Here is a 23587-nt window from a genome sequence, read left to right on the forward strand (position 1 = left end):
TGGCCTCAGAAAAGTCTACATCGATCGGGCCCTAATGTTAGGCGTTCAAAATGTACCCTCCAGAGTACATTTTGAACACATTGTTGAACACAACAATAGTAAAACGGTTCCGCGTACTCCAGCTGCCACACAAGAAAAAACATTGATGTGTGAATGTGAATGCGACTGTCTGAAAACAAGATTAGGGTGTGCCCCATTTGTCACAATAAGCCAGCTGGGATAGGCTCCAGCCCAGCCGCAACCCAAATCAGGATGGATGTGAAACTTTGTACAGTCGATTTTTCATCGTAACAGGTTTGTTGCATGTGAAATATTGCCTTGATTTTTTTTTTTTTTTTACAAGTTGTGAATGTGTCTTTGGAGCTTATATTATACGTATTCATGGGTCACCTTCATTTTCTGCTTGTCTGTATTCCCACTCAGCGTTTTGGCTCCTTCCCCACTGTCACCGTTGAAAGATGAGTGTCACTCCCTCTAGGTTGGGACTCTGTCTGCTTGTGAAAGATACATCCAAAGTGTAAAAGCCTGTGGAGCCGCATTCACTGGGCTAATGGGAGACTTCCGGTGTCATCAACCCAATTGTGTTAATTGCAGAGCATGGAATATATGACACATCTTAATATAGTGGGTGTAAGTTCACCTTCCATTGTAAACAAGCAATGAAATGGGATGTCAGATGGTTTATGTGTAGTCATTATGATTAGGGTTTTTTTTTTAATTTTATTTTATTTTATTTTTTTACTGTACTTCCCCTGAGGGGGAGATTAGATTTCCATTCACTAATATAGCAGCAAAAAGATTCAAGAATCCAAAGCTTTTCAAAACAAACATGTTCACTCATTATATACATTCCACAATGTGTATATAGTATAAGTGTCTAGCTCGAGGCTCAGGGGCCAGATCCGGCCCGCCACATCATTTTATGTGGCCCGCGAAAGCAAATTATCTGTGTCGATTTGCATGATCCTTGTTAAAATCTTGACATCTAGCGATTATTGTGTTACCTTGTTTACACTACCTTGAGCAGTAATTGAACAAATTGTTGCCATGACCGATTTCAAACCTAGTAATCCATCAACTTGTTGTGTAGAAGTAATAATACGATGGGAAACATTTGTTCAGTTTCACCGTCCTAACGGCCCTCCAAGGGAATACATAACTACAAAGTCGCCCACGACAAAAATGTGGGTTTGAATATTTGTCGATATTTGACCTGCAATTGACAAGCCACGAGTCCAGGTTGGACCCTGCCTCTCACTAAAAGTCAGCTGGGAGAGGCTACAGCTCATCCAATGATGAGCATCATCTTTGCAGAAAATTGATAGATGAAAAACCTTGGATGAGTACGGGCGTTCATTATAATAGGTACTGTCATACTGTTTTCTTCAAGGCAATTTAAACGAACAATCGCGGGTGGGGTGTGGTCTCCAAGTGCCCACTTGACGGCGCGCATTTTCTTCTGCCATGTCGAGACTCGCGTGTACATCTACCTGCTTTTAAATGAAACTGAAGAAGCCACTTTGGTAAGATATCCTTTATTTGTCCCACACTGGGGAATTTTACAGTCTACAGCAGCAATTTTGGGGGTAGAAAGAAGAAAGAAGATTGGCCATAACTGAAGTCGCCTGTGACCACTCCCACAATGGCGCACCCCTTCCTCTTGTAATCTGCAAAATTACCAATACCCGGTCTGCTTTGCCACAGTGCAGAGTTGTGCCACTGGCCACTCACAATTTCTGATGATTGTGCAAACAGTGCCCTTGGGGTTATGATAACATCTGTTTTGAGGGCTGGTCCTGTCTAATGCAAATATACCACAGCTCACCGCACACCCCTTTGCTTTTGGGTCAATGCCGTGTGCAGGTTCAATTACCACAAAAGCCAAAGGAGGGCCGAGGATGTGGTGACCAGCTGAACGGCCACTTGTTCACAAGCAGGCTAGAGTCTGCTTGTGAGAAATGCAAAGCCCCATAAAGACAATGTTAAAGTGTATTTTCACTCATGGAGGGAGCGCTTCATCACAAGATCACTTGTATGTCTCACATGCGCAAGTGCAACGCCAAGTACTACCAAGATCAAGTTTCAGAGGTGATGACGATGACCCTGTTAGTGAACGCTAATCTGTCCTAACACTGCAGCTCTCTTCACCCCTCTGGATTTGACAGTCAGAAAGTGTAGTTTGGTCATTGCTTGAAAGTCAGATAATGGATCAATGGCTCTGGGTAAAGTCATGGGAAATGAAAATCGGTACATGTGGTAATCTTACCCAAATTAGCTGAACTGTGATGTCACAATTCAGAATGGCTTGCTTACAGACACATTTTCAAGACTGCAACACGGTTTGGTTGGCTTTGTAATTTCACACTCCATGGGTGGGCAGATAGTCAAGAGACCGAACTACTGTGAGAAGCAATTCAAAAGTACATTCATCATACTATGTCCTTTTTAAATGCTTTCTCTTCAAATTAAATACAATTGATTATATTTAAACATGAAGCAAAATTTATCGGCATATGACTGGCTCCAGAGGGAATTGACAATCTTTCCAAATGCTGTGAGCCGTTTTCCTACGCAATCTTTTTCCATCCTCTTCATTTATTTTAACCTCACGGAACAAGCTAAGCGAGATCTGAGACCTCGCCTCTTAAGACACAAGGCGTGCAACAACATGTGCACCTTTCCTCCAGGCGAACACATGGACGTGGGCGCACTCACACAGCATTAATGGAATACAGTACACGATTTATGGCCTGTTTTCTTGTGCTTGCACAATGACACTGAAGTTGCATTTTGGCAAACTGGGCAAAAGGTGAAGATATGATTTGAAATTATGTTACACGGGACAGGCAAATTCATGTGTTTGTACTGTGTAGACAACATTTTATGGTCTAATGTTGAGAAACAATGGAGGGGAATGGTTCCTGGAGATGTTTTGAGATTAAAATTGTGAGGATTAAATCCACACAGGGGCGGGAGGGGGTGCTATGATGTCACTACAAAGCAAACAGTGTGCTCGGACTGAGTCAACACATGTACCTCCTGCCAGCTAATAGAAAACTTTTGCCAACAGAGCAGGAGTGCATTCATCACTTCGACACCCTGGGAATTAAATATGAGAAATAACCTGGGGTTGTGGGGAGGAAGGGGATCCGTGTTGTGTACAGCAGCACATTTATAAGAGAGCTTTTTATTAAATTTTTGATATTGTTGAACATAAGAGAAACTCAATACATTTTTCAGGTTGACTAATAATTTCATATGCTGTCGTTTTTGTTTTGGTGTTCAGTTAGGCTTTTGTATAGCTAGCCCAAGCGCCCAAAGAGTCCCTCAGCAAGCATCAAAAACTTAAGTCATGATGTAACTGAACACATGGGCGTGAAAAAATGTGAAAAAAAGCTTAAAAAGAATATGCTTTGAATAATTAGGTGCAAAAAGTTTTTCTTTCAAAAAAAATAAGTACCTTAATACAAACATGTTTTATGATACTCTATTCTACCTACATACTATTAAAAATCGAAGTAAAAAAACAACTCCAGGTTCTGTTGACAGTTAAGTGAGTTTAGGGGGCCCCCTTGTGGTCACGGGGCCCCGCTTGAGCATTTGCTTGGTTCGCTTATGCTTGGGCCAGGTCTGGGCTTTACTACTACATTCACTAATTCTCCTCAGAGAACCCTTTAAGATAGAAAGGGGGCATATTAGGCAGACAAGTAGACTTTTTAAACTCTTATATACAATGTTTACCAAGTCATTGAAGTATTTGTCAACTAATCACAGAAAGTGTCAGATTATTATCATTATTATTATTATTATCATCATCATCATGATCATCTGACTTTTATTTGTGACCAGAAGCCTGTTACTGTAAACCGAAACGGATGGAATGGAAACATGTGTACCGACGACATCCGGAGGGCATACCATGTTGAGTTTGTGGGGGAGTATTACAAGTAATTATTATGAGGGACAAGTAAATACGAAAAAAAAAATAATGCAGCTCTGTGTGCATATGCCCTTTTAACGTATTTTCTTAGTTGTTATTTTTTAGTTACCGGTATGTTCACGATACTTGTGAAGAAACAGTTTATCTTCTCCTCTCTGAATCAAACTAGTGGTACATTCCGGTGGTCGACAGGAGGTTTCTGCTAAATGTTTTGGGATTTGCCGTGACGCGTGGATGTTATCAGATGTTTGTGTGTTTTACCAAGCGAAGAACAACTGCTGTGCGACGCGACGGAAACTGCGACCAGACCGAGGACAGTCTCTTGAAGATAAGGGAGAGTTGGCTGCACTCGCTGGGTAAGACAATTTTGTGCTCGTCAATGCCGAATAACGGTCACGAAGAATACAGATGTAACCACTCGAGGGGATGCTAGTTTAGCTACTGTTACTAGCTTTACTTATTGTTAGCTCGACTTTTTTTGAACGCTATACGATATGGACACATACAGCGCATTGATCGTTTTGTTTGTACACCAATCAACATCTATCAGTCAACGAGGAACCTGAATTGATTTTTGTGAAGATAATCAACGTAATCGTTTGGTTGCTAATGCGAATACAAGGTAATTGGTATTAAAGCGTCAATGTGTGTCGTTCCTCTAAACGGCCAATATGCACACAACAATCTATTACGAAACTTTTTTTTTTAAATTTTGGATGCGAAAGTTTCCAAGTTAAATCGACCCACCGATTATGTATTTATATTATGTGAGCTATTTTACCTAAAATTAGTTAAAATAAATACCGTTAATTAAAATACCGTTATATATGTTCCTTCATCTAAGCAATTGTTTGAATTCACAATTTTTTTTATTGTATTTGAATCCATTTAATGTAATAATTATTATAACATGGATTATAAATAATACAGTAAAAATAAGATGAGAATGAATGTTAAAATAAACACTTTTTATTTATTTATGCAAAAACACACATGCAAATTTCATTGAAGACTAAATCGGCAGTAACCAACATGATGCTCACGGGCACCAGGTAGCCCCCCCCCCCCCCATTCCCCAAGGACAACATGACTAGCCAGCAGATCATTGTGGTTTTCTCATAATATGGTAGAAGTGATCATTTGAAAATGTAAACGCGGGCAGATATTTTTGGGAATAAAGGGTTGATTATTGATATTTATCTGTTTCCAAAGTATTGTGAGTAATCATGAACAATATGTCTTTACCAAGTGTACATTTTCACTCTTGTAATTCCTCTTAATACAGTAATTAACATTTTTGGTCCATGGGATTTTTATTGTGAATTAAAATGTACTGTTAGTGTGAATAGTTGTTTATGTGCCCTGTGAATGGCTGATGACCACTCCAAAGTGTACAACGCCCCTTGCCTGAAGCACCATATGGATGGTTTAAAGTGATACACTTCCAACTTTTCTTGCTCTCAAGTGCCATGGATATTTGTCATACCAGTGTAAATGGGGGTGCGGGGGATGACATGGAATTTGATATGCTCAGGTCAGAATCAAACATATCGAATATCTGTAATTGTGAGTGCAGCATAAATGTTTAGACCAGATAAGCCACGACACGTGAGCTTGATGTAATCGGAATACAGTACTCCAATTGCAATTAAGTATGGTTGAAATATGCTATGTTAGAAGTTTGTTAATCATTAAACAAATAAGAATGTCCAAATCCAATTTTGGTCCCACTTTCTTTGCAATGTATTTCTAATTATATGTAATCATCTTTGTAGAAACTGCTCTTTGACTGTATTGCACCCACAAAACTACAAAACCTTTCTCTCAAGCGATACAGGAAAAAAATGCGATTCACAGCAAAGAAAAAAAAATTACGTTCTCCAAGCTTCTTACATTGAGCCATTTGATTCATTTCCCAGCTGTTTCGCTGGACGTGCCATGGATGAAGAGGAGCAGTTTGTGAACATTGATCTGAATGACGACAACATCTGCAGCGTCTGCAAGCTGGAAACAGATACAGGGACCTTATCTTTCTGCCACGTCTGCTTTGATCTGAGCATAGAAGGTAGAACCACTGTTATTTTTTATTTATTTATTTTTTAATCAGATGCTCACAAGATGGACTGATATTCCTTAAACTGGTAGCACGTCGCTCTGGTCACTAGCCTAAAAAAAATCAGGTGAGCTGTGACCGGTTGTCACCTAGCCCGTTCGGCGCTGTGATTTTAGTCAACAGCAAGTGGCAAAACGGCCATCTTAAAAAAACCACACCAAAAAAAAAATCACCCAAATCCTCCCTAAATATTTTGAGGGAAAAAATGAGACTATGCATATCGGTGAGTGCTGAACCACAAGTATGCAAGGGTCCACTGCACTAGATGTACAGTGACATGATGGCGGAAAGTCATGTCATTACTTAAACTTTCTTTTCCTTGTGTCAGCCCTTAATGGAACAAAGGCTTTTGCAGGCAACGCAAAAGGGCCTTGAAGCTCCAATATCTCAGTGGATCAAAATTACAAGGCTCTTCATGCGTCACTTTACCTATAGTGACAGTTGTTTCGAATTGGCCCATAAGCTGCTTTGGCTGAGGACAGGTCCATTTTTGTTTTACCAGAGCGTGGAATCAAAAGTATAATTTCTGCCTCCAGCCTCTCCTCCCTACATGCTCCTCTGACATTCGCATGAAATGTTGAGACTTGTTGACATGCACATGCTCTACCTTAACTTGCACTGACACATCGCCGCAGCAAGATCCAACAAGTGATGGAGCCATCTTTAAGAGTTGAGACAGATTGCAAAGCACAGGATTTCTCCTTTGTTCCCCTTGATCATCAATATTTGTATTTAGTTGTACGGACTCTTTGTGGAAGAGAAAAAAACCCTGTTTCATGTCAGTTCTTTTTATGTACAACATTCAGGAAGTGCAGCCATTGTTGGAGTTCCGAGTAGGTGTTTTCTAAGGAAACTGCTTTGGCCTCTCTATCCCATTTCTTGTGAAATAACAGCATACGGTCATTGTGATGATCTGCAATCCACTTGAATGCCTTTTCTTCAATAGGAATTTCTATCTGAGACACATTGTTTTGTTCCACTGCACCATGTGAGCTGTGGTCAGTACATGATTACATAGCCTGAACCACAACAGCCCAGCCGAGAACAAGGAAGCTGCTGTGGTCTCAGAAAAGAATAACAAACAAAAAACATCAGGGCGAGTGGAACCCAGATTGCGTGTAGTGGTAACTGTATTCATGTAAGATAAAAATAAAATGTGCAATATTGTTATTACCTTGAATTATAATTGGGACTAGTTTTCTGTCAGTCCTATGACAAAACATGCAATGAGTCACATGATTCAGAGATGTTCAAATAGCATCAAGCCAACTTCGAGTAAAGGGGTGAGGCTCAACCAGACTTGAGCCTCCAGGTTGAGCTAACCACGGCTGCTTTCCTTTATCTGATTACATAAACACATTTCTGCGGAGACCTGCTAATGTTACCAGCTGGGTTTGTGTTGTCAGAATGATGCATCTGATTCTCATTTGCCGCACTACCGTGGCTATTGCGACATGCTCCTTCCAACAGCCAATTCTTTGGCAGTGAACTCTTCACCCTGCAGTTCCTTCTGCTGCGAGATGCTTTTAAATGCTCCAGGATATGCGCTTAGGTTTTCTCACGCCTTCCAAAATAACAAATGGACTACAGCAAATGTCAGATGATACTTAACAAGCTTTGGAGACAGTAGTAATCTAATAACACCCCTTTGTTGGCTTTCACTTTATTAAGTGAGCCAATTGCTCCTGGTAAATGTGTCACATTGCACATGCACAGGGCGGCCCGGTGGTCGACCGGTTAGCGCGTCGGCCTCACAGTGCAGAGGTGCATTCTGGCCTTCCTGTGTTGAGTTTGTATGTTCTCCTCGATCATGTGTGGGCTTTCTCCGGGTCCTCCGGTTTCCTCCCACATTCCAAAAACACGCAGGGCAGGTTGATGAAACACTCTAAATTGTCCCTAACCTGTGATTGGAAATGCAAATTGTTGTTGGTCTATGTGTGACGTGCGATTGGCCGGCAACCAGTTCAGGGTGTCCCCAGTCTACTGCCCAATGACAGCTGGGATAGGCTCCAGCGCGCCCCACGACCCTTGTGTGGATAAGCGGATCAGAAAATGAATGGATAGTTTTCACTGAACCCGTAGTATTATCGTTATCGTATCGTTGTCGAGATACCTAGCAAAAATATTGAGATATTAATTTTTAGCCATATCACACAGCCCTAATCAATATGTATATGCTTGTCAGCGCCTAACTGCTGCCTGCGTGAGATCAATGTTGTCTATTTAGGCCACACAGCTGCTGACTCAACATTCTTCCACGTGTTGCCAGACAGCTCTGTTCAACACCTTAGCACCAATGACCTTTATTCCACATGCCTCCAAAAGTAAAGTTCTCAAGTAGACTCGGCAACCGCAGAAGGGAACAAAAAAGACCTGTCAGTAACCTCTTTATATGTGTACAAGTAAACACAGTCAGTGACATTTGTGCCCAATGTCTCTTTTTCGCAGCTGAACAATATGCATATATGCCTCCGGTGAATAGTCTGTGTGTACACAACCGTAAAAGACAAGAAGTGCTAAGCTGCTTAGTTGAACTGAGCTCTTCGGCTGGTGCGATGTTGCCTTGGTTTGTGGGCCGACCTTTTTTTTTTTAACCCCCCCCCCCCTCCCACTTGGAAAGTAATGGTTAGTGCATGTTCGAGACTAAAATTGTTTTAAGAGTGACGGCAGTCAATAAATAGTATTTGCAGCCGCTGACATTTGAAAGGCAGAATACCCATTTACGCACTCATGTCTTGGTAATCTTCTATGCGAGTTTTTCATGAGACTAATCCGTTCATTGTGAAGTTCTGACTTGGAGGTACGTGAGTCAGACTGTCAAAATACAAAGCTAAAAATAGATAGATGTCGACTTGTGTCATGGTCCGAAACTTCTACTCAGCCATATATATTTAAAGTCGCCCTTGTTTACATTTTGCTACAATTTTCTGGTGGCCAATGATTGAAATAGAATTTGTTCATAATTGTTAATATGAGGGCAAAAAAAAACCCACGACACACTCAAGTCTTAAGCGATGAGGGCAGAATGCGTAAAATCACCTTGCATATTTGCTGCAGGCATCTCATTTTTAACTTGCTTTCTTTTCTGTATTAAGAACTTAACCACTATAAAAGATTTTGTTTGCATTGATGGCACTCTCCTATTACGGCTGCACTTGGTAATCCCCCTACACCATAAGCAGCTTTACAGAGAGATTGTGATGGGTCAACCCGACAGTTTTAGCGTCCATTCATGTTGGAGAATATTTAATCACACTGGCAGTTCAGTGTTCGAGTATTGTCTCAGCACTCAAGTCACAGACTGGTTAACAACATCTAGCTACTAACCTGAGCTCACAACAGCCAACTCTACATTCTTCTCCTTCGCTAACTTCCAAGTCACTCATCAGGTCAGGCCCCGCCTTTTAAAGCCACACACAATCAAAGTTGCAGACACTGCAGTGTAAAATGTGAAAAAAAAATGCCTAGACCACACATGCATATTTTGTATTGGTAATTGGTTTTTACCAATGCAAAATCAATTTTTATGCGACCAACTCAACTATGACTTAGTTGTGACCAATCGATATGCGTGCGCTTTTATTTAGTTCTCCTGTTTGTGTGTTTACAGGCGTTTCTGCTTCCACTCTATTACATTCGAAGTCTCTGCGCGGCCACAGAGACTGCTTTGAGAAATGTCACCTCATCGCCAACCAGAAGCTGTCACACTCCAAGATCTCCCGAAGTGCCTACGAGGGCATGAAACTGGCCCTCAGCCAAAAACTGAATCGCATCATCCAGTACGCGCAGAACAAAGACAATGTCCCGTCCACCAATGGCCTCGGCAGACGCGGGTCCAGGCTTCTCTGTTACAGCCAGCTGGGCGACTGCAAGCTGCTGCCTCAGTCAGAAGCCCAGGTGCCCCGTTACGCCCCACGCTGGGAACCGGTGGACGCACCGCGGCTGCCTGACTACAGCATGGGGACGTTGGAGTGTCACACAGCCCAGGAACTAAGGATGCTGCAGAACTCACAGGGGGACGTATGGTCCAGCGACGGCAGGAAAGCTCTTCACATCCGGAATTCACCGTCAGCGGGAGGGCAGACTGAGCGCAAACATCAGGGCCACAGCAGAGATGAATGTGAGCCAGTGTGGAATTTACCTACTGTATGAACCCCACACAAAGTTTCACTTTCTTTTCTTGAGCTGAATGTGTCAAGAAACACCGGCTCACTGCTTAAACTGCATTTTCAGGTGTCACAAATTAACATTCTGTGATTCCAAAGGTTACAGTTTCGAGCGAGCGTATTTGCATGATTCGGTGCGTACACATTACTTTGTAGGTTGCAGTTCACATTCATAATTGATAAAAGATTTACAAAGTTAAGATTTTTTGTTGTTGTTTTTTTTTTTACATGCAGAATCTGATGAACATTGTCATTGGATTTATTTCAAATGTGACACCTGGATTTCTCACAATCTAACCCCAGCTGTTTTTTTTTTCTTTTAGTGACTCAAATGTGTGTGGATGAGCTCCATCAATTGACCACCCAGCTTCTCATTAAGATCCAAAGTAAGTGGCATGAACGAGCCAATAGTGTTTTGTTTTTTTTTTGGATGGTTTGAAGAAATGCATTCAGTCAGGGTTGCAGGGTTGTATTCAGCCAGAGGTGCTGCGAGGCTTTGAGAGCATTTCCAAATGGAGGCGTCAATCTAGGATTATGGCATGAATAAATAAACACTATAAATGCGGCTTGCTTTGTGTTGAACAGCCCTCATCTTTTCCACAAAGGAAACCGTATCATCTAGTGATTGTCATTTATTGGAGATGGGCATTTTTTTTGTTCATGTGTGACCCACTGTCACTGCTTCTGTTCACGGACTTCAGATGCAAATGACCTCGTAGCTATTTCTGGTCTGTGCAACACATTTGTTGTGCAACGTCCCTGTTAAATAAATAAAGACAAAGACAAATGTCCATATTTTAGGGATACCATGTCAAATGCAGCCCCTTGTAAAGGCTGAGAAAATGACATTCCATGAAGTCAGAGCACCATGCAAAGAACAGCTGTCTACTTTTGTGGCACCGACATATATGTCGGTCCTATCACTCTTTCTTTAATTACCATTACTTTTTCAAGCAGAACACGCATTGGGATAAAACCACCCCCCACCGCCACCCTCCTCCAAAAGATGGTTTTTCCTTTGTAAAATGTATTACGCACCCACCAATCTGCTGTCATCCATGCTCAGAAATTGAACTATTAACTGCATTAGTAATTTGTGAGATTAGAAGAGGTAAACAATAAATGCATTTCATGCTCCAGAATTTACGCTACGTTTACATTTTTAAAATCTATGATCAATATGGTGTATAAAGAGCCTCCTCGAGTTACAACTGTCCTGATAAGAGGTTATGAACGTCACACAATGAATGAGCTTTCGCAGTGGCATTCGAATGTCGTTGTATGGCACAAAAAGTCCCGCTCGCTTACTGCTGTATTTATTGTTTTATATTTATGGTCTACAGGTTTTGTTTTCCATATTTGTTTTACTTTACTAGTGTGTTAGCGCAGGTTGCAGCTTTGGCATATGCTCAAAAATTGTCCAGATTTAGACAGGATGTGTCCACCAAACTACTATGATATGCAAATAGGAAACCATATTTTCCGCACTATAATGCGCTTCGTAGTATAAGGCGCACCTTCAATGAATGGCCTATTTTAAAACTGTTTTCACATGTAGGGCGCACCGCATTATAAGACGCATGGAATAGAAGCTACAATAATGGCTGTGGTTGCGTTATGCACCCACTAGATGGAGCTACGCTAAAGGCTATACAATACAGCTTTATTTATTTAGAGCGTTCACAACCGCTGCAGCTGCAACAAAGCGCTTTCCAGAACATTTAAAGTTCTACTTCCAAGAAATCTGAATATTGATCCATATATAAGGCGCTTCAGATTATAGGCACTGTCGGCTTTTGAGAAAATTGAATGCCTTTTGGTGCTCCTTATAGTGCGTAAAATAGTGTAATTTAGCATGCGACGTGTCTGGTCTCTGCTTGAAGTGGCTGGTGTAAAGTTGAGCATTACCCTGCTTCTTGTTCCACAGAGGTCTTCGACGAGCTTACTGCGGCCGTGCAGGAGAAAGATTCGTTGGCGTCCGAGCTGCACGTGCGTCATGTAGCCATCGAGCAGCTCTTCAAGAACTGTGCCAAGCTGCCCTGGCTGCACATTAGTAGGGCTGGCGTCAAGACCGGCAGTGGCAATGGTGTCGGAGGCCCCGTTGAGTGATGTGCATGCGCGTGTCTTTGGGACAATTATGTATGTGTTTGCAGCAATAAGACTGAGAACGAAATGCCCTCTGCGTGATGCTGTGGGGATAGCACTGAGCTCAGTATTAAGGGCTTGCTTGGCGACAAACGGCTAAATTTTACTCAAACTGGTCAAAGTCCAAAATCTCTTAAGGCACTGTGTTTCATTTACTTTTGGTTCATTTTGTGCAGGTATATTTTACCCATTTTCTGTTAAATATTATATATTTTTATATTTCTGCTCATCATTCTCAGCATTTTAAAACCTGGCTTGCTTGAATTTATGTTATATTGTGCAACAATGGCGTCCATTTTTGTTGCACTTAAAAACAAGTAATTTTTAAAAAATCTGCATTTCAACTGCTTTTTGTTCTCTGGTCTACAGTATAACTTTTACATACAGCTGAGTCGGTATCACGGTAAAGCACTGAACATGTGAAGGTTACACAATTACCGGTATATCAACAAAGGATTTTAGATCAGTGCAATAAGATGAGATAAGTTGAACTCTGAAAAGATCACAGGGCAAAACCAAAAGGGGGAACTCATGGACCAAGGCTTTATAATAATTTATCTGTATAGCTTGTATGCCCTGTTGGGTATCCCTTCCCAAAAAAAATGCGCCTTCATTACGTTGTTCAAGCTCCCTCTGAAAAAGTATTGCTGTCGTACAGAGATGCATGAAGAAATTTTAAGGACATATTTAATTGTCAAACCAAAGTCAGTTTAGATTCTGTGCTTCTCTTATGAACTGTAAACGCCATGAACAGATGTTGCAACACTGAACTGGGTTTCACTTGCGGTTTTTTTTTTGGTTTCTACTCAATTCTTCAGAGTATTACTTTTTAACCAACTTAGACTTTGTTCTCAGTGACTATGTAATTCTTTGTTTTGTTTTTTGTTTTGTTTTTTTTACGTTTTATGACTATGTGGTTGTGACTATTTCATTGTGATACTTGAGACCCTGTTTTGGTTAGTTCATGAAATAAGAAATCTATGCAAAAGAGAAACAGATCATTTAGAAGCCGAATGCAAACAACTACTTGTCCTTAGAAAGCTCCTTTGGCTGCAGAATCAGATTCGTGATTAGAAAGAGTTAAAACTTTCATTCTCTTTGTAAGAGAGTCCATTTATTTCACCCTTTTTGGGGTTTAGCTCCATTTGAGACGTATATATTTTTTGAGTAGGTTTTAGCAAAGAGATTTCTGTTTTTGTGGAGTTTTAATGTTATGAATATGGATACCGTGTATTTTTGTACCGCGTAGAAAAAAGACTGCTCATCTATGCCTTTGTTCAGCAGAATTCCTCAACTGGAGACTCGAGTATACATTTTGACCTTTATTTTAAACAGAGACACATTTGTGTTGTGTGAGCTTTATTTATTTATTTTGTGTGTGTGTGTGTGTGTGTGTGTGTGTGTGTGTGTGTCGTAGTGGAGCTTCAACAGCTTGTATGATTTATGCTTTTTTTCCGGTTTCAATAAAATTTGTTGTTTTTTTTTGCTACCCTAGTTGTCTTAAATATTACATTCTTGCCTTGGCAAGGTGAGTTTCAATTGATGCACATGTGGTAACGTCAGGGTCTGTTTTTATGATGTTATGTATTGCTGATCAAATTGTATACTCACGTTGCAAACTTTCACCACATCAAATCATCAACAATGTCCTAATAAACATTGCCCAAATATTAATCCGAAACGGATGATTGTTCACTGAACTTGTTCAATTTTGAGTTGGTTAGTGAAGTGAAAGGCACATGATTTTTTTTTTCAAACTGAATTCTAGGTTTTGTAATATCTCCCTCATGATTTCCCAAATTTACTCCCCTGTTAAGTAACAGTGGGGTGGAACAGCTAGCTACACATATTGAGAAATGGGCAGATAAGAGTCACCCGGTTGGTAAATTTTACTTTTCATGGGTGTACAGTCACACCAGAAAACAGAATATTTGTACCCAAGTGTTAAAACATACATATTCTGTAAGGATTGACAACATGCTTTGATCAACAAAATTTCCATTTTTTTCTCTCCCAAATAGTATAATTCTGAAATGCATCATGGTAGTTTAAAAAGAAAACAAACAATGGAATCAAGCTTTTTGCGGTTAGATTTACAATATCTGCTATGCAACTACAACAGATGGAATGTGAACCTCACATCAAAAGAACACCGTTTAGTGAACAAACAACACAAACACGTTAAAAAAAAAAACACCTGAAGAACATCTGAAGCAAATTGGCTGTATTCCTTTATTTTTTTCACTAAATCGCTCCTGAAAATAAATTGAACATAGTCGTGTACTTAAATATTTTCTTGTTACTATTTTCCATCACTTTTTTCCATCACTTTTGCTTTTTTTGGGAGGGGGGGGGGGGGGGGGTACATAATGAATTGAAATGGCAATAGTGCCCAAAAAGCAAAATAAGGTTACGATACAAAGATACGATTTTTCACAATCATAATATCCCTCTGAAGGAAGCCATAACCATAATGTGCTACATTAGTTGTCCATCATTAAACGGGAAAAATAATTGCAGAAGGCAATGAAGTAGACCTAATGTGAAGGTCACCCTCATCTATATCACTCCGGCCAAGTTCAGTCCAAGCCAACTAAACGGTATATGTTTATGACTTTATATTAACATTTTATGTAGGATTGTTTAATTTGCAGGCAGTTATTTTTCTGCGACTCCCAGTAAACACGTTCACTATTATGTAAAAACTGTATGAGGGATTGGGTGGGGGGGGGGGGGGGGGGGGGTTACCAGAGAGCAAGTGTGCATGCTGCCATCTGTTGGACGAATGACGCACTTACATTTACAGCTCTTTGTATCAGGTTTTGTCTGCAGAAAATTAATACAGGTTACGCTCACTGTTTTGTTTGAGAAGTCCTCGGTTCGAATCTCTGCTGGACTTGAATGGCCCTCTTCTGTGGAATTATCCATATATTGGCTGGTGACCATTCAAGTTCAGTCCACATCCTCCCTGAGGCAGGAAGTAGCCTGCTTCTTTGTACAGTAATTTTTAACGCATGTATTTTATGCGTTGTCAATTTCTGATGAAAATGTTATTTTCATTGTAAGCTATTCTATTAATTATTGAGAGATGACTTATGATTTATGATGTTCATTGTAAAAAAAAATGTTGGAGTTGGAGTCGAATAAAAACGTTTAATTTTGAAAGTAATCAATTTATTTAATTACGAATAGACTTTTGACCAAAATATCAACGTCAAAACTAATTTAGAAGTTTTCATGTGAATTTTCTTGTGGGTCCACTCATTATTGAACAGCCCACCAAGATTCATGTTCCAAGATGAAGCTGGCTTCAGCGGCTGAAATTTCAAAGGAATCTGGGGCTGTGTGGGGCTTTGTTGGGGAATCTGGGGTTTTGTTGCTGTCGGTGCTGTCCCAATTTCCAGGTCACCATTCTGTTGCTGGCTGCCGAGGGCGTATGGAGTGAGTCCAAATTCACGCGCAACACGCTGGCGCCCGGGTGCAAGAAGCTGTGTTACCTGGGTTGTGTTGTCAAAAATCGGGCAAGCTAACTGTTGCAACGTAGATGTTTGCATTTAAATCTGTCTTTTTTCTTCTTTTTTTTTTGCTCACATCGGGGTCACTAATTGTAGAGTTGCGGTGAATGTTGAGACGAAGGGACGAAGGCAAGTCATGTCTCTTTTAGAACTCTCCATAGAAACCTGAACTCTTAATATAGAAGCTTTGTGGCCTTCATCGCTTAGATCTCTATCATCACTTAGATCTCTATCGTCACTTTGGGCCAAGAAGTTTCAAGTTCCCACCACTCCTTAAAGACAGAGGTCCAGTGTCCACATCATTGAAGGGAGGTAAGCATTGCAATATTGTTTCCTGACTTGGCTTGTCATTTTCTGTTGTGAACTAGTGTCGGAAAACAGTGACCAATCAGCACTCAAAGGTTCAATGTACATTCCTGCTCTTGTCCACTTCAGCCTGTGAGAATATAAATCTCTGTCATGTGTAAATATGTACGAATGCTGCATCCTGCAGTCATATACCGATATATAAAAACTTCCAACTGCTTTTCCGGTAGAATCATGGATGTGTAAGTTGAGGGGTTCGTTGTTTTTCAGTGGATATTCTCTTTACGAATGACAGATGGAGAGATGGAATCCTTTAATGCAGTTTATTAAAAAGGAGAAAGAAAAAAACCCGTCTGCACCTCCGAACGGATGAACGAGAACACCACCTCCGTAACTAAAATCACTTTCTGCTTCTCTTACTGTAACAGCTAATCAGAACTTATCAACATAAAAAATGTCTAAGCAATTATTAAACAACAGAATATAATTTAGGTATGCTTAACATGAAATAATATGATGCTCAAACATAAAATTATAATAATATAACATAAGCTTACAGATGTAATAGGAGCACTGTATTATCAAAGCTTCTTGGCTATCATTGCTGGTGAGAGTCTCCTAACGGCAGCAGGCTAGTGTTGCCAGATAGGGGGCCAAATATTCCCAGTCAGTGAAACTGTTTTCTGTAAAATCGTGACATTAGCGAGAGAAATGACTGCTCGGGAAACATGCGGTAGAGCGGATACTCCTGCGTGAATCTGGAAACTTGGGAAGTGTAAAAAATAAATAAATATATATATAGATATAGATATAGATATAGAGAGAGAGAGAGCGAGAGAGAGAGAGAGAGAGAGAGAGAGTAACTTTGAGATCGTTTCGACCTCTGGGGTTTTTAAGTGTTCGGGGACAGTTCTTTTCGTTCCAATCGCACAACGCAATAACGCCGTCTACCGCCAGATGGCGGCACTGTATCAAGTTGAGACTGACCTTAGGTCACGTGACACCTTGCGGCTCCCTGTGCACCTGCAGAGAGGAGGAGGAGCGGACTGGTCTGGATGCTCGGCGAGAGCTCTGCTACCGCCTTTCCCTCAAACACACCACAAGTTTTCCTGAGCAAAGTTTCCCGGAAAGGACTTCGACTGAAACTAAACTGCAACGGGAATGGAGCTACCAAACGCCTGCTTGTGCTGTTTGTTCCTCAGCATTTTGGGGGGTAAGTTTTCTCCCATTAAACGCTACTTTGATTGCGACGATATTTTTTCCGGCAGCAAGCGTTTTTCCCCTGCGAGTGGTCAGCCTCGTCGTGTTTTTGGAACGCCAAACCGGTGGCGAGAAACTGGACACTTGCTTTGGTGAAATCAATTCAAGTGCTGATAACTTTGTTGTATTCTTACGACCTTCACAAGTAAGTAAGGTGTACACAGGACTTATTGGGTAGATATAAAATAATAATAGTAAAAACATTTGAGTAGAACATGCACAACTGGGGCCAATTCTGATCCAAGGTCAGTTTTACAAAGCTAACGTAGCAGAAAAAAAGCGTCCAACGACACGTGAGAGTCGAATTGTCTCAACAACTTCTAGGTATTATACTTAGATCATGAATTTAATATGGCTAAATGTAAACGATCCACTTATGTACACGTTGATGTGTCCTCGGTTGGTTAACAGTGGCTGGAGGGGCGTTTTCATCTTTTGGTTTCAGAACTTCAAAGTGCTCGCTTTGGCAAATAGTGGAACAAAACATTGGAAGCAGTTGTTATTGGCTAGTTGGTATACATTAGAATACATATCTTTATTTATATAGCTCTTTCACAACTGCTGCAGCTGTAAGCGCTTTACAGAACATCAAACATAAAATAAAAAAGAAATAGAACAGAACACAACATAAAACATGGAATTTCTCCATTGTGAGACAAATAAAGGTTTTCTTATCTTATATGCCTTGATGTTTGAAGCAGTTATAAATGAAAGAGGAGAGAGACTGAGCTTTACTCAAGAATGTTGATGAAAGCCAGTGAATCGAAAGTCACAGTATTTATTTCGGACAGTTTATTTTTGATAAACGCACATCTTTAAGTTTGAATATTTTACTGGTGATTGTTAACTTACATACCCTGTTTGTTTTTGTCTGTGTATATGTTGCTTTAGCACCACATAATGTGTTCCAGATAAGTACATGGGTGTGTTTAATGTCCTGGAATTTACATTGAAACTCACAATACAAACTCCTCCCACCCTAAACAAACTGAAGCGGGATTGTGTTTTTGTTTCACTATGTTCTCTTGTGAACATATATTGAATTTATTAGGGTTAGAGCCATCATGGAATAAAGAAATACTTGAGATTGTGGGGCATGGAGTGTAAAACAATGAATGTTTATTTATTTTTTTACACTTCTATTGTCTCATGGCTCACATTGTATGTGTGCGTGCTAGTTTGGGCTCATTATCACCCTAATGGCGGCGTGGCCTCATCATTTGGGCAACGTTCCACTTCAGCAGTCAAGAACAGTATCTGTCGGACTGGTAGCATTCTTTTGACAGTTTTGTCTTTAGGAGTAAATCATATCTGTGAACTGCTCTTTAATGATGAAATAACAAGGAAGTGCATTTCTGCTCTAGTTTCTTGGAGCACTTTCATGGATGCATTGCACGGGACTATAAAGTGAAACAACCCCCCCCCCCCCCCCCCAAAAAAAGTTGCAGAAATATCTTGGCTATTTGGAATGGATTTTTCGCGAAATTTTCTTCATCAGCTTTAGGCCTTGCCGTGTGGACTTCGTGTGTTTGTGTCTCTCTTTATGTGTAGATTTTCTTCAGGTGCACCGGCTGCCTTCCATGTTTACAAACACTCGCACATTAGATTGACAGATGATTGAATCCTCCATATTGTCCATAGCTGCGATTGTGTGTGTGAAAGGTCTAATTTTATTCCACACACCAATTGTGTGTGTGACAGGTTAATACTGGTCTAATTTTATTCCTTAATGTGCCCACTGATCTGCTCATCAGTCTAGCATGTATACTGCTTCGAGCTAGCATGTATACTGCTTTTAGCTAGCATGTATAACGCTTTTAGCAAATAAAAAACAACCCCGGCTCACTTGTGACCTAAATGAGGGCAAGTGTTCTAAAATAAGAATGTATTGTAAAGCTGTCCGCTATAGTAACCGCTGTCCCTGAAAGGGTTAATTGGTGTTTTTGTCTTAACTTCTGCTGGTGTAACCTCACCCAGAATCTACTGTGCTATCAGTAGCAGTGCCTACGCTTAATGCAAAGAGACATTTCTTCCCACCGTTTTGAAACACACCTGGCCTTCATTTCCCCTATTACAGTATTTGGTGTCCCCACCATGTTGACCACTAGCTCTTTAGGTCAATACTAGAACAATGTCACTGACATTGGGGGGAAAACAGAAACCTGAGGAAACGAAGCTAGCGTGGAGAGTGCAGTTACCTGATAAGAGTGTAACTGAAGGTTGTGGCCAAGACCCGGTTGCTTAGTTACCTTTTGAAAACACACGCACCCGCACACACACACACACACACACACACACACACACACACACACACACACACACACACACACACACACACACACACACACACCAATTCTGTGAATGCACTTTGTGTATGCGCATACATGTTTGTCACAAAGCCACTCTCCTTGACATACACATTTCTGTTTAACTAGAAATAAACAACCCTGTTATTTTGAAACGCTGAACGTTGTGGATGCTTCAAATAGCTTAACGTAGCAATGCGTGTGATCAGGATTTATTTCTTTTAGAAGCAGAATAACTGGCCATTTTTTTTTTTCAAATGACAGGGTGAATTTGTAATGTAATAGAGCCTATCGAGGTTCATAGGTGGGACAAGAAAGATTGGTCGAAGCCTGAAGATGACAGCCTTCGTCATTGTCATTGGCCCCGCGACAGCTCGTAATGACTTCAGGTCACATTCAGCGGTCGCGACCCAGCCGTCCACAGCTATTACTTCCCTCCTGAAACCGGTTGCACAGAAGCAGCCGCTCGCTCTCACCCTGTCCTTGAAACTGAAGCAGGAACATGTGGAATTAGATTACACTCGGGAGCACTGGCCTCCACAATCTGAGGATGGGGGCGATCCCGCATGAATATTCACTGTCCCTGGCCCTTAATATTTTAGCGTGCTTGTGCCTTATGAGCCCAGTGCCAACTCCTGTTAAACGTTATGGGAATGTGAAATCCTGTTGTTCATGCCCCCACACTACCTTTTCACTTTCTCTCTTTCCCCTCCATTTCATTTCAGTTTTATTCGGTGAGCAAAATTGCTTCCTACTACAAAATTAATTGAATTGATTAATAGTAGTACTTGTTTCCTGGTTCAGTTAATGGCTGGGCAGCCATTCTGTATTCATAGCCCATTCCGTTCTGACAGGTTGGGAGTAAAACCTCCTTCTGGGATGCTGCCAAAGCATTCTTGTGGGAAGATATTGGAAAGATTTGCCTTTAATTCCTTGTTCACTGTCAGTGTGACATTGACAGATACAACGCACATCCAAGTCCTGTTTTCTGCCATCTAGGCTTTAGCACCCTGCCGGCAATATTGTTTAGTCGCATATAAATCCACATAGTGTTATAATTTTTAAAAAATCTGGTAATTAGTTTTGTGGTCATGTGATCTTCATGGCACACATTAGTTGATGCTCAAAAAACAAATGCGCCGTATGTAATAGCGGTGAGTATTTGACAAAATGTTTTACATCGCACCTCTCAGTCCTCTAACATTTGGACAACTGGGTCAAAAAGGATGACTTTTCCCTCTCCCTTATCCTTGTAACATATCCGTTTACACAAGGTCATTGCAATGCTGAATGTGCCAGCCCCCCCCCACCCCCCCGCCCCCCTTCCTCCCCCCTGAGTCCATCGGTTATCTTGCCACGCTTCTCCAAGGGTGATGTATACCCGCATCGCACATTCATCACTTAGCCACTTGATGGCCAGCATCTCCGACCCCCACAGATAGCGCTTTTCAGACTCTTCCAAAAAATGTTTTTTGTATTCTACGAATATGTCCGTTGTTAAAATCATAGCAAAAAACAACCCATTGAAATCTTGCTTGAGCTGATCGTGCATCCCTAATTTCTACCTTGACTGCAACTTCTCACGATGCACTACGCATGAAGCGGGTTGCTGTTAAACTCCGATAAAATGGTTAGCACGTGCCATTGTTTTTCGGCGCCTCCCTCTGAGTGCATGCTGCAACAAAAAGCAAACGAGAAGACACAAACCACCGAAGAAGAGGCTGCAACACAGAAAAGGAAGGAGATGAAGTAAACGATGTCAGCCATATTCGGTACAGTATCTTACAATGCTACAAAACATGGCGGACAGCAGCCAAGTTAACAGCAAAAAAAAAATATATATATATATTTATTTTTCACCGACAAGGAGCGCAGAAAGACCTGTGAGTATGTTTTTTTAAAAAATTATTTTAAGCCTTCAGATGCAAAATTAATCTCAGACAATTACATGCTGCAATTCAACAAAATTCTATTAAAAAAAAACCTGGGCACACAGAATGTATGTTGCCCCTTCCGCTAGCTCAGTCACTTTTCTATGAAATACCCAATTTTATTTTACTGTTATTAAAAACTACAAATACACGGTTGTTTGATATTACTTGATAAATAATACCAAACGTGAGCTGTGTGGACAAACTTGTTTTTACATTATTTACCGTCCACTTGCAGAGTGGCGGCGTGTCCAGAATTTATGGTTTGGAATCGTAATTTCACAGATCTAGCCGATTGTTGAGATTCTCATTCTAATTTATAGCCCACTCGGTTAATTGTGTTTAATGGCAATTTTTTTGTGATGTGGGCTTGCTTTGAGATTTTATGGCAGTAAGTGTTTTAACTCTTATAAGGTGAATCTGAACCTGTGAGGGACGTGTTGGCACAGTTGTGAACAATCTCAAAGTCAAACCTGTCTGTCAGTTTAGCTGTCATGCTCGCATTTAAAAAGTGGGGCTAGGCTTTAGAGCAGTGGTGTCAAACATACGGCCCGCGGGCTGGAACCGGCCCCCGAGGGGGTTCGATCAGGCCCGCGGGATAATTTAAAAATGAAAAAAAAAGCATAAAAGACACAAAATGAATATTTTTATTAAGATGCAATTCATGTATTAACCGCTAGTCATTGTTTTCTCTTTCGTTTGTAAAGTGTAGGTGGGGGTTACATTTAGATTTCATATGCACATGTGTAAATGGTTTTAAAAAATCCTTTCTTTATAAATCTTGTTTAATCTTAAAATGCATGACTATATTTTTAAATACTAATTGTTCAAGTTGTGTGCCTTTGTACAATCAGTGGGATCAGTTGCACTGCATATATGTGAATGATAAAATTAAATTGCACATTTGTCGAAGGAAATCTAAGGTGTTTTATGAAATGTTAGGTAAATGAAATGTAGGTACATTTCAACATTTTCCTCATGTACTTGTGCTTCGCTATATCAAAACAAAGGAAAGACATATTTTGGTTATTTATAGCAGAGTATGGTATAATTTTAATGGTCTGGCCCACTTGACATCGACCGAGGCCGTATGCGGCCCACAATATGAAATGAGTTTGACACCCCTGCTTTAGAGAGAGAGAAAAAACCCCATCATCATATGCTACAGGCTTGACAATGTGTTCTGACAGCCTATCTATTGCTGCGAGTTCCAACTCTCTTTGTACAAATTATTTTGCGGACAAGCCTCGCGTGTTGTCGTTCATGTCACATTATCGGTGAATGTCCAGGCAGAACCTTCTCAGAACGGAGTTTCGGCAAGATAATTGCATTGTCTCCGCCAGCAATAAACCCGAGCTCTCCTTTCTAAGAACATTAGAGTTAATTATTGGTCTAATCTTGAAAAATAATGTGCCTCTGACAGGGTGGCTAGAAGAAGGTCGGGGGGCGGTTGAGAGGAGGAGGAGGAGTGGAGGAGCGGGTAAAGCAGCTGTTGAGGGAGACGTTTTTAGCGCACCTAGCTCATTAAAAAGCATGACACATTGTTCACTGTGAACGCGGAGAAAGGCAAATAATGTCTGTTGAGTCTCCCTTAATTTGTCTTGGTGGGATTTTGTTTTAATCACCAAGTCACATGACAAGCACCGTGGACAAAAGTGTTGAGACACACAAGACCTGGTTGCGTCGGCTTTCCTTTTCATTTGTTTGACCGTCAGTTGGTTTGTTTGTGTTCATTTCATATCCTTCCGAGAGATATCACAGTGACCCTTTTGCCGACTTATCTGTCTGAAATCTCCTTTTCGTAAAAAAAATTGTTCATCTCAGCGAGTCCTGACGCTGTGTCCGTTTTCTGTTCAGACGCTCGGCTGTAATTGTACATTATTCAACACAATAGATGATTTAAAA

General features: G+C 40.8%; 2 protein-coding genes across 2 annotated transcripts in view; both read left to right on the top strand.

Moving 5' to 3' along the window:
- The first annotated feature begins 4135 nt into the window (after positions 1-4135).
- Positions 4136-14045, top strand: c15h21orf91 (chromosome 15 C21orf91 homolog). Its single transcript, XM_086131916.1, has 5 exons — positions 4136-4296; positions 5860-6005; positions 9664-10173; positions 10543-10605; positions 12147-14045. Exons 1-5 carry the CDS (start codon positions 4175-4177, stop codon positions 12326-12328), a joined length of 1023 nt encoding a protein of 340 aa, XP_085988042.1. The 5' UTR covers positions 4136-4174; the 3' UTR covers positions 12329-14045.
- Positions 14046-17218: 3173 nt separating this feature from the next.
- The window catches only part of cxadr (CXADR Ig-like cell adhesion molecule), a 37637-nt gene continuing 31268 nt past the window's right edge, over positions 17219-23587 (top strand). Inside the window, exon 1 of the mRNA XM_086131384.1 lies at positions 17219-17398. Coding sequence (XP_085987510.1) covers positions 17347-17398 — 52 coding nt within the window. The 5' untranslated portion in view covers positions 17219-17346. The remainder of the gene's footprint in view (positions 17399-23587) is intronic.

This window comes from Hippocampus guttulatus, chromosome 15, assembly GCF_054856545.1.
Source record: "Hippocampus guttulatus isolate MCC_2025c chromosome 15, RoL_Hgut_1.0, whole genome shotgun sequence".
In the NCBI taxonomy this organism is placed as follows: Eukaryota; Metazoa; Chordata; class Actinopteri; order Syngnathiformes; family Syngnathidae; genus Hippocampus; species Hippocampus guttulatus.

Bases quoted from the DNA above. Each gene is read 5' to 3' on its own strand.
- c15h21orf91 (XM_086131916.1), top strand. From the start codon at position 4,175: ATGTTATCAGATGTTTGTGTGTTTTACCAAGCGAAGAACAACTGCTGT. The intron at 4,297-5,859 runs GTAAGACAATTT...TTCATTTCCCAG, and splicing joins GAGTTGGCTGCACTCGCTGG to CTGTTTCGCTGGACGTGCCA. The intron at 10,174-10,542 runs GTGAGCCAGTGT...TTTTTCTTTTAG, and splicing joins GGGCCACAGCAGAGATGAAT to TGACTCAAATGTGTGTGGAT.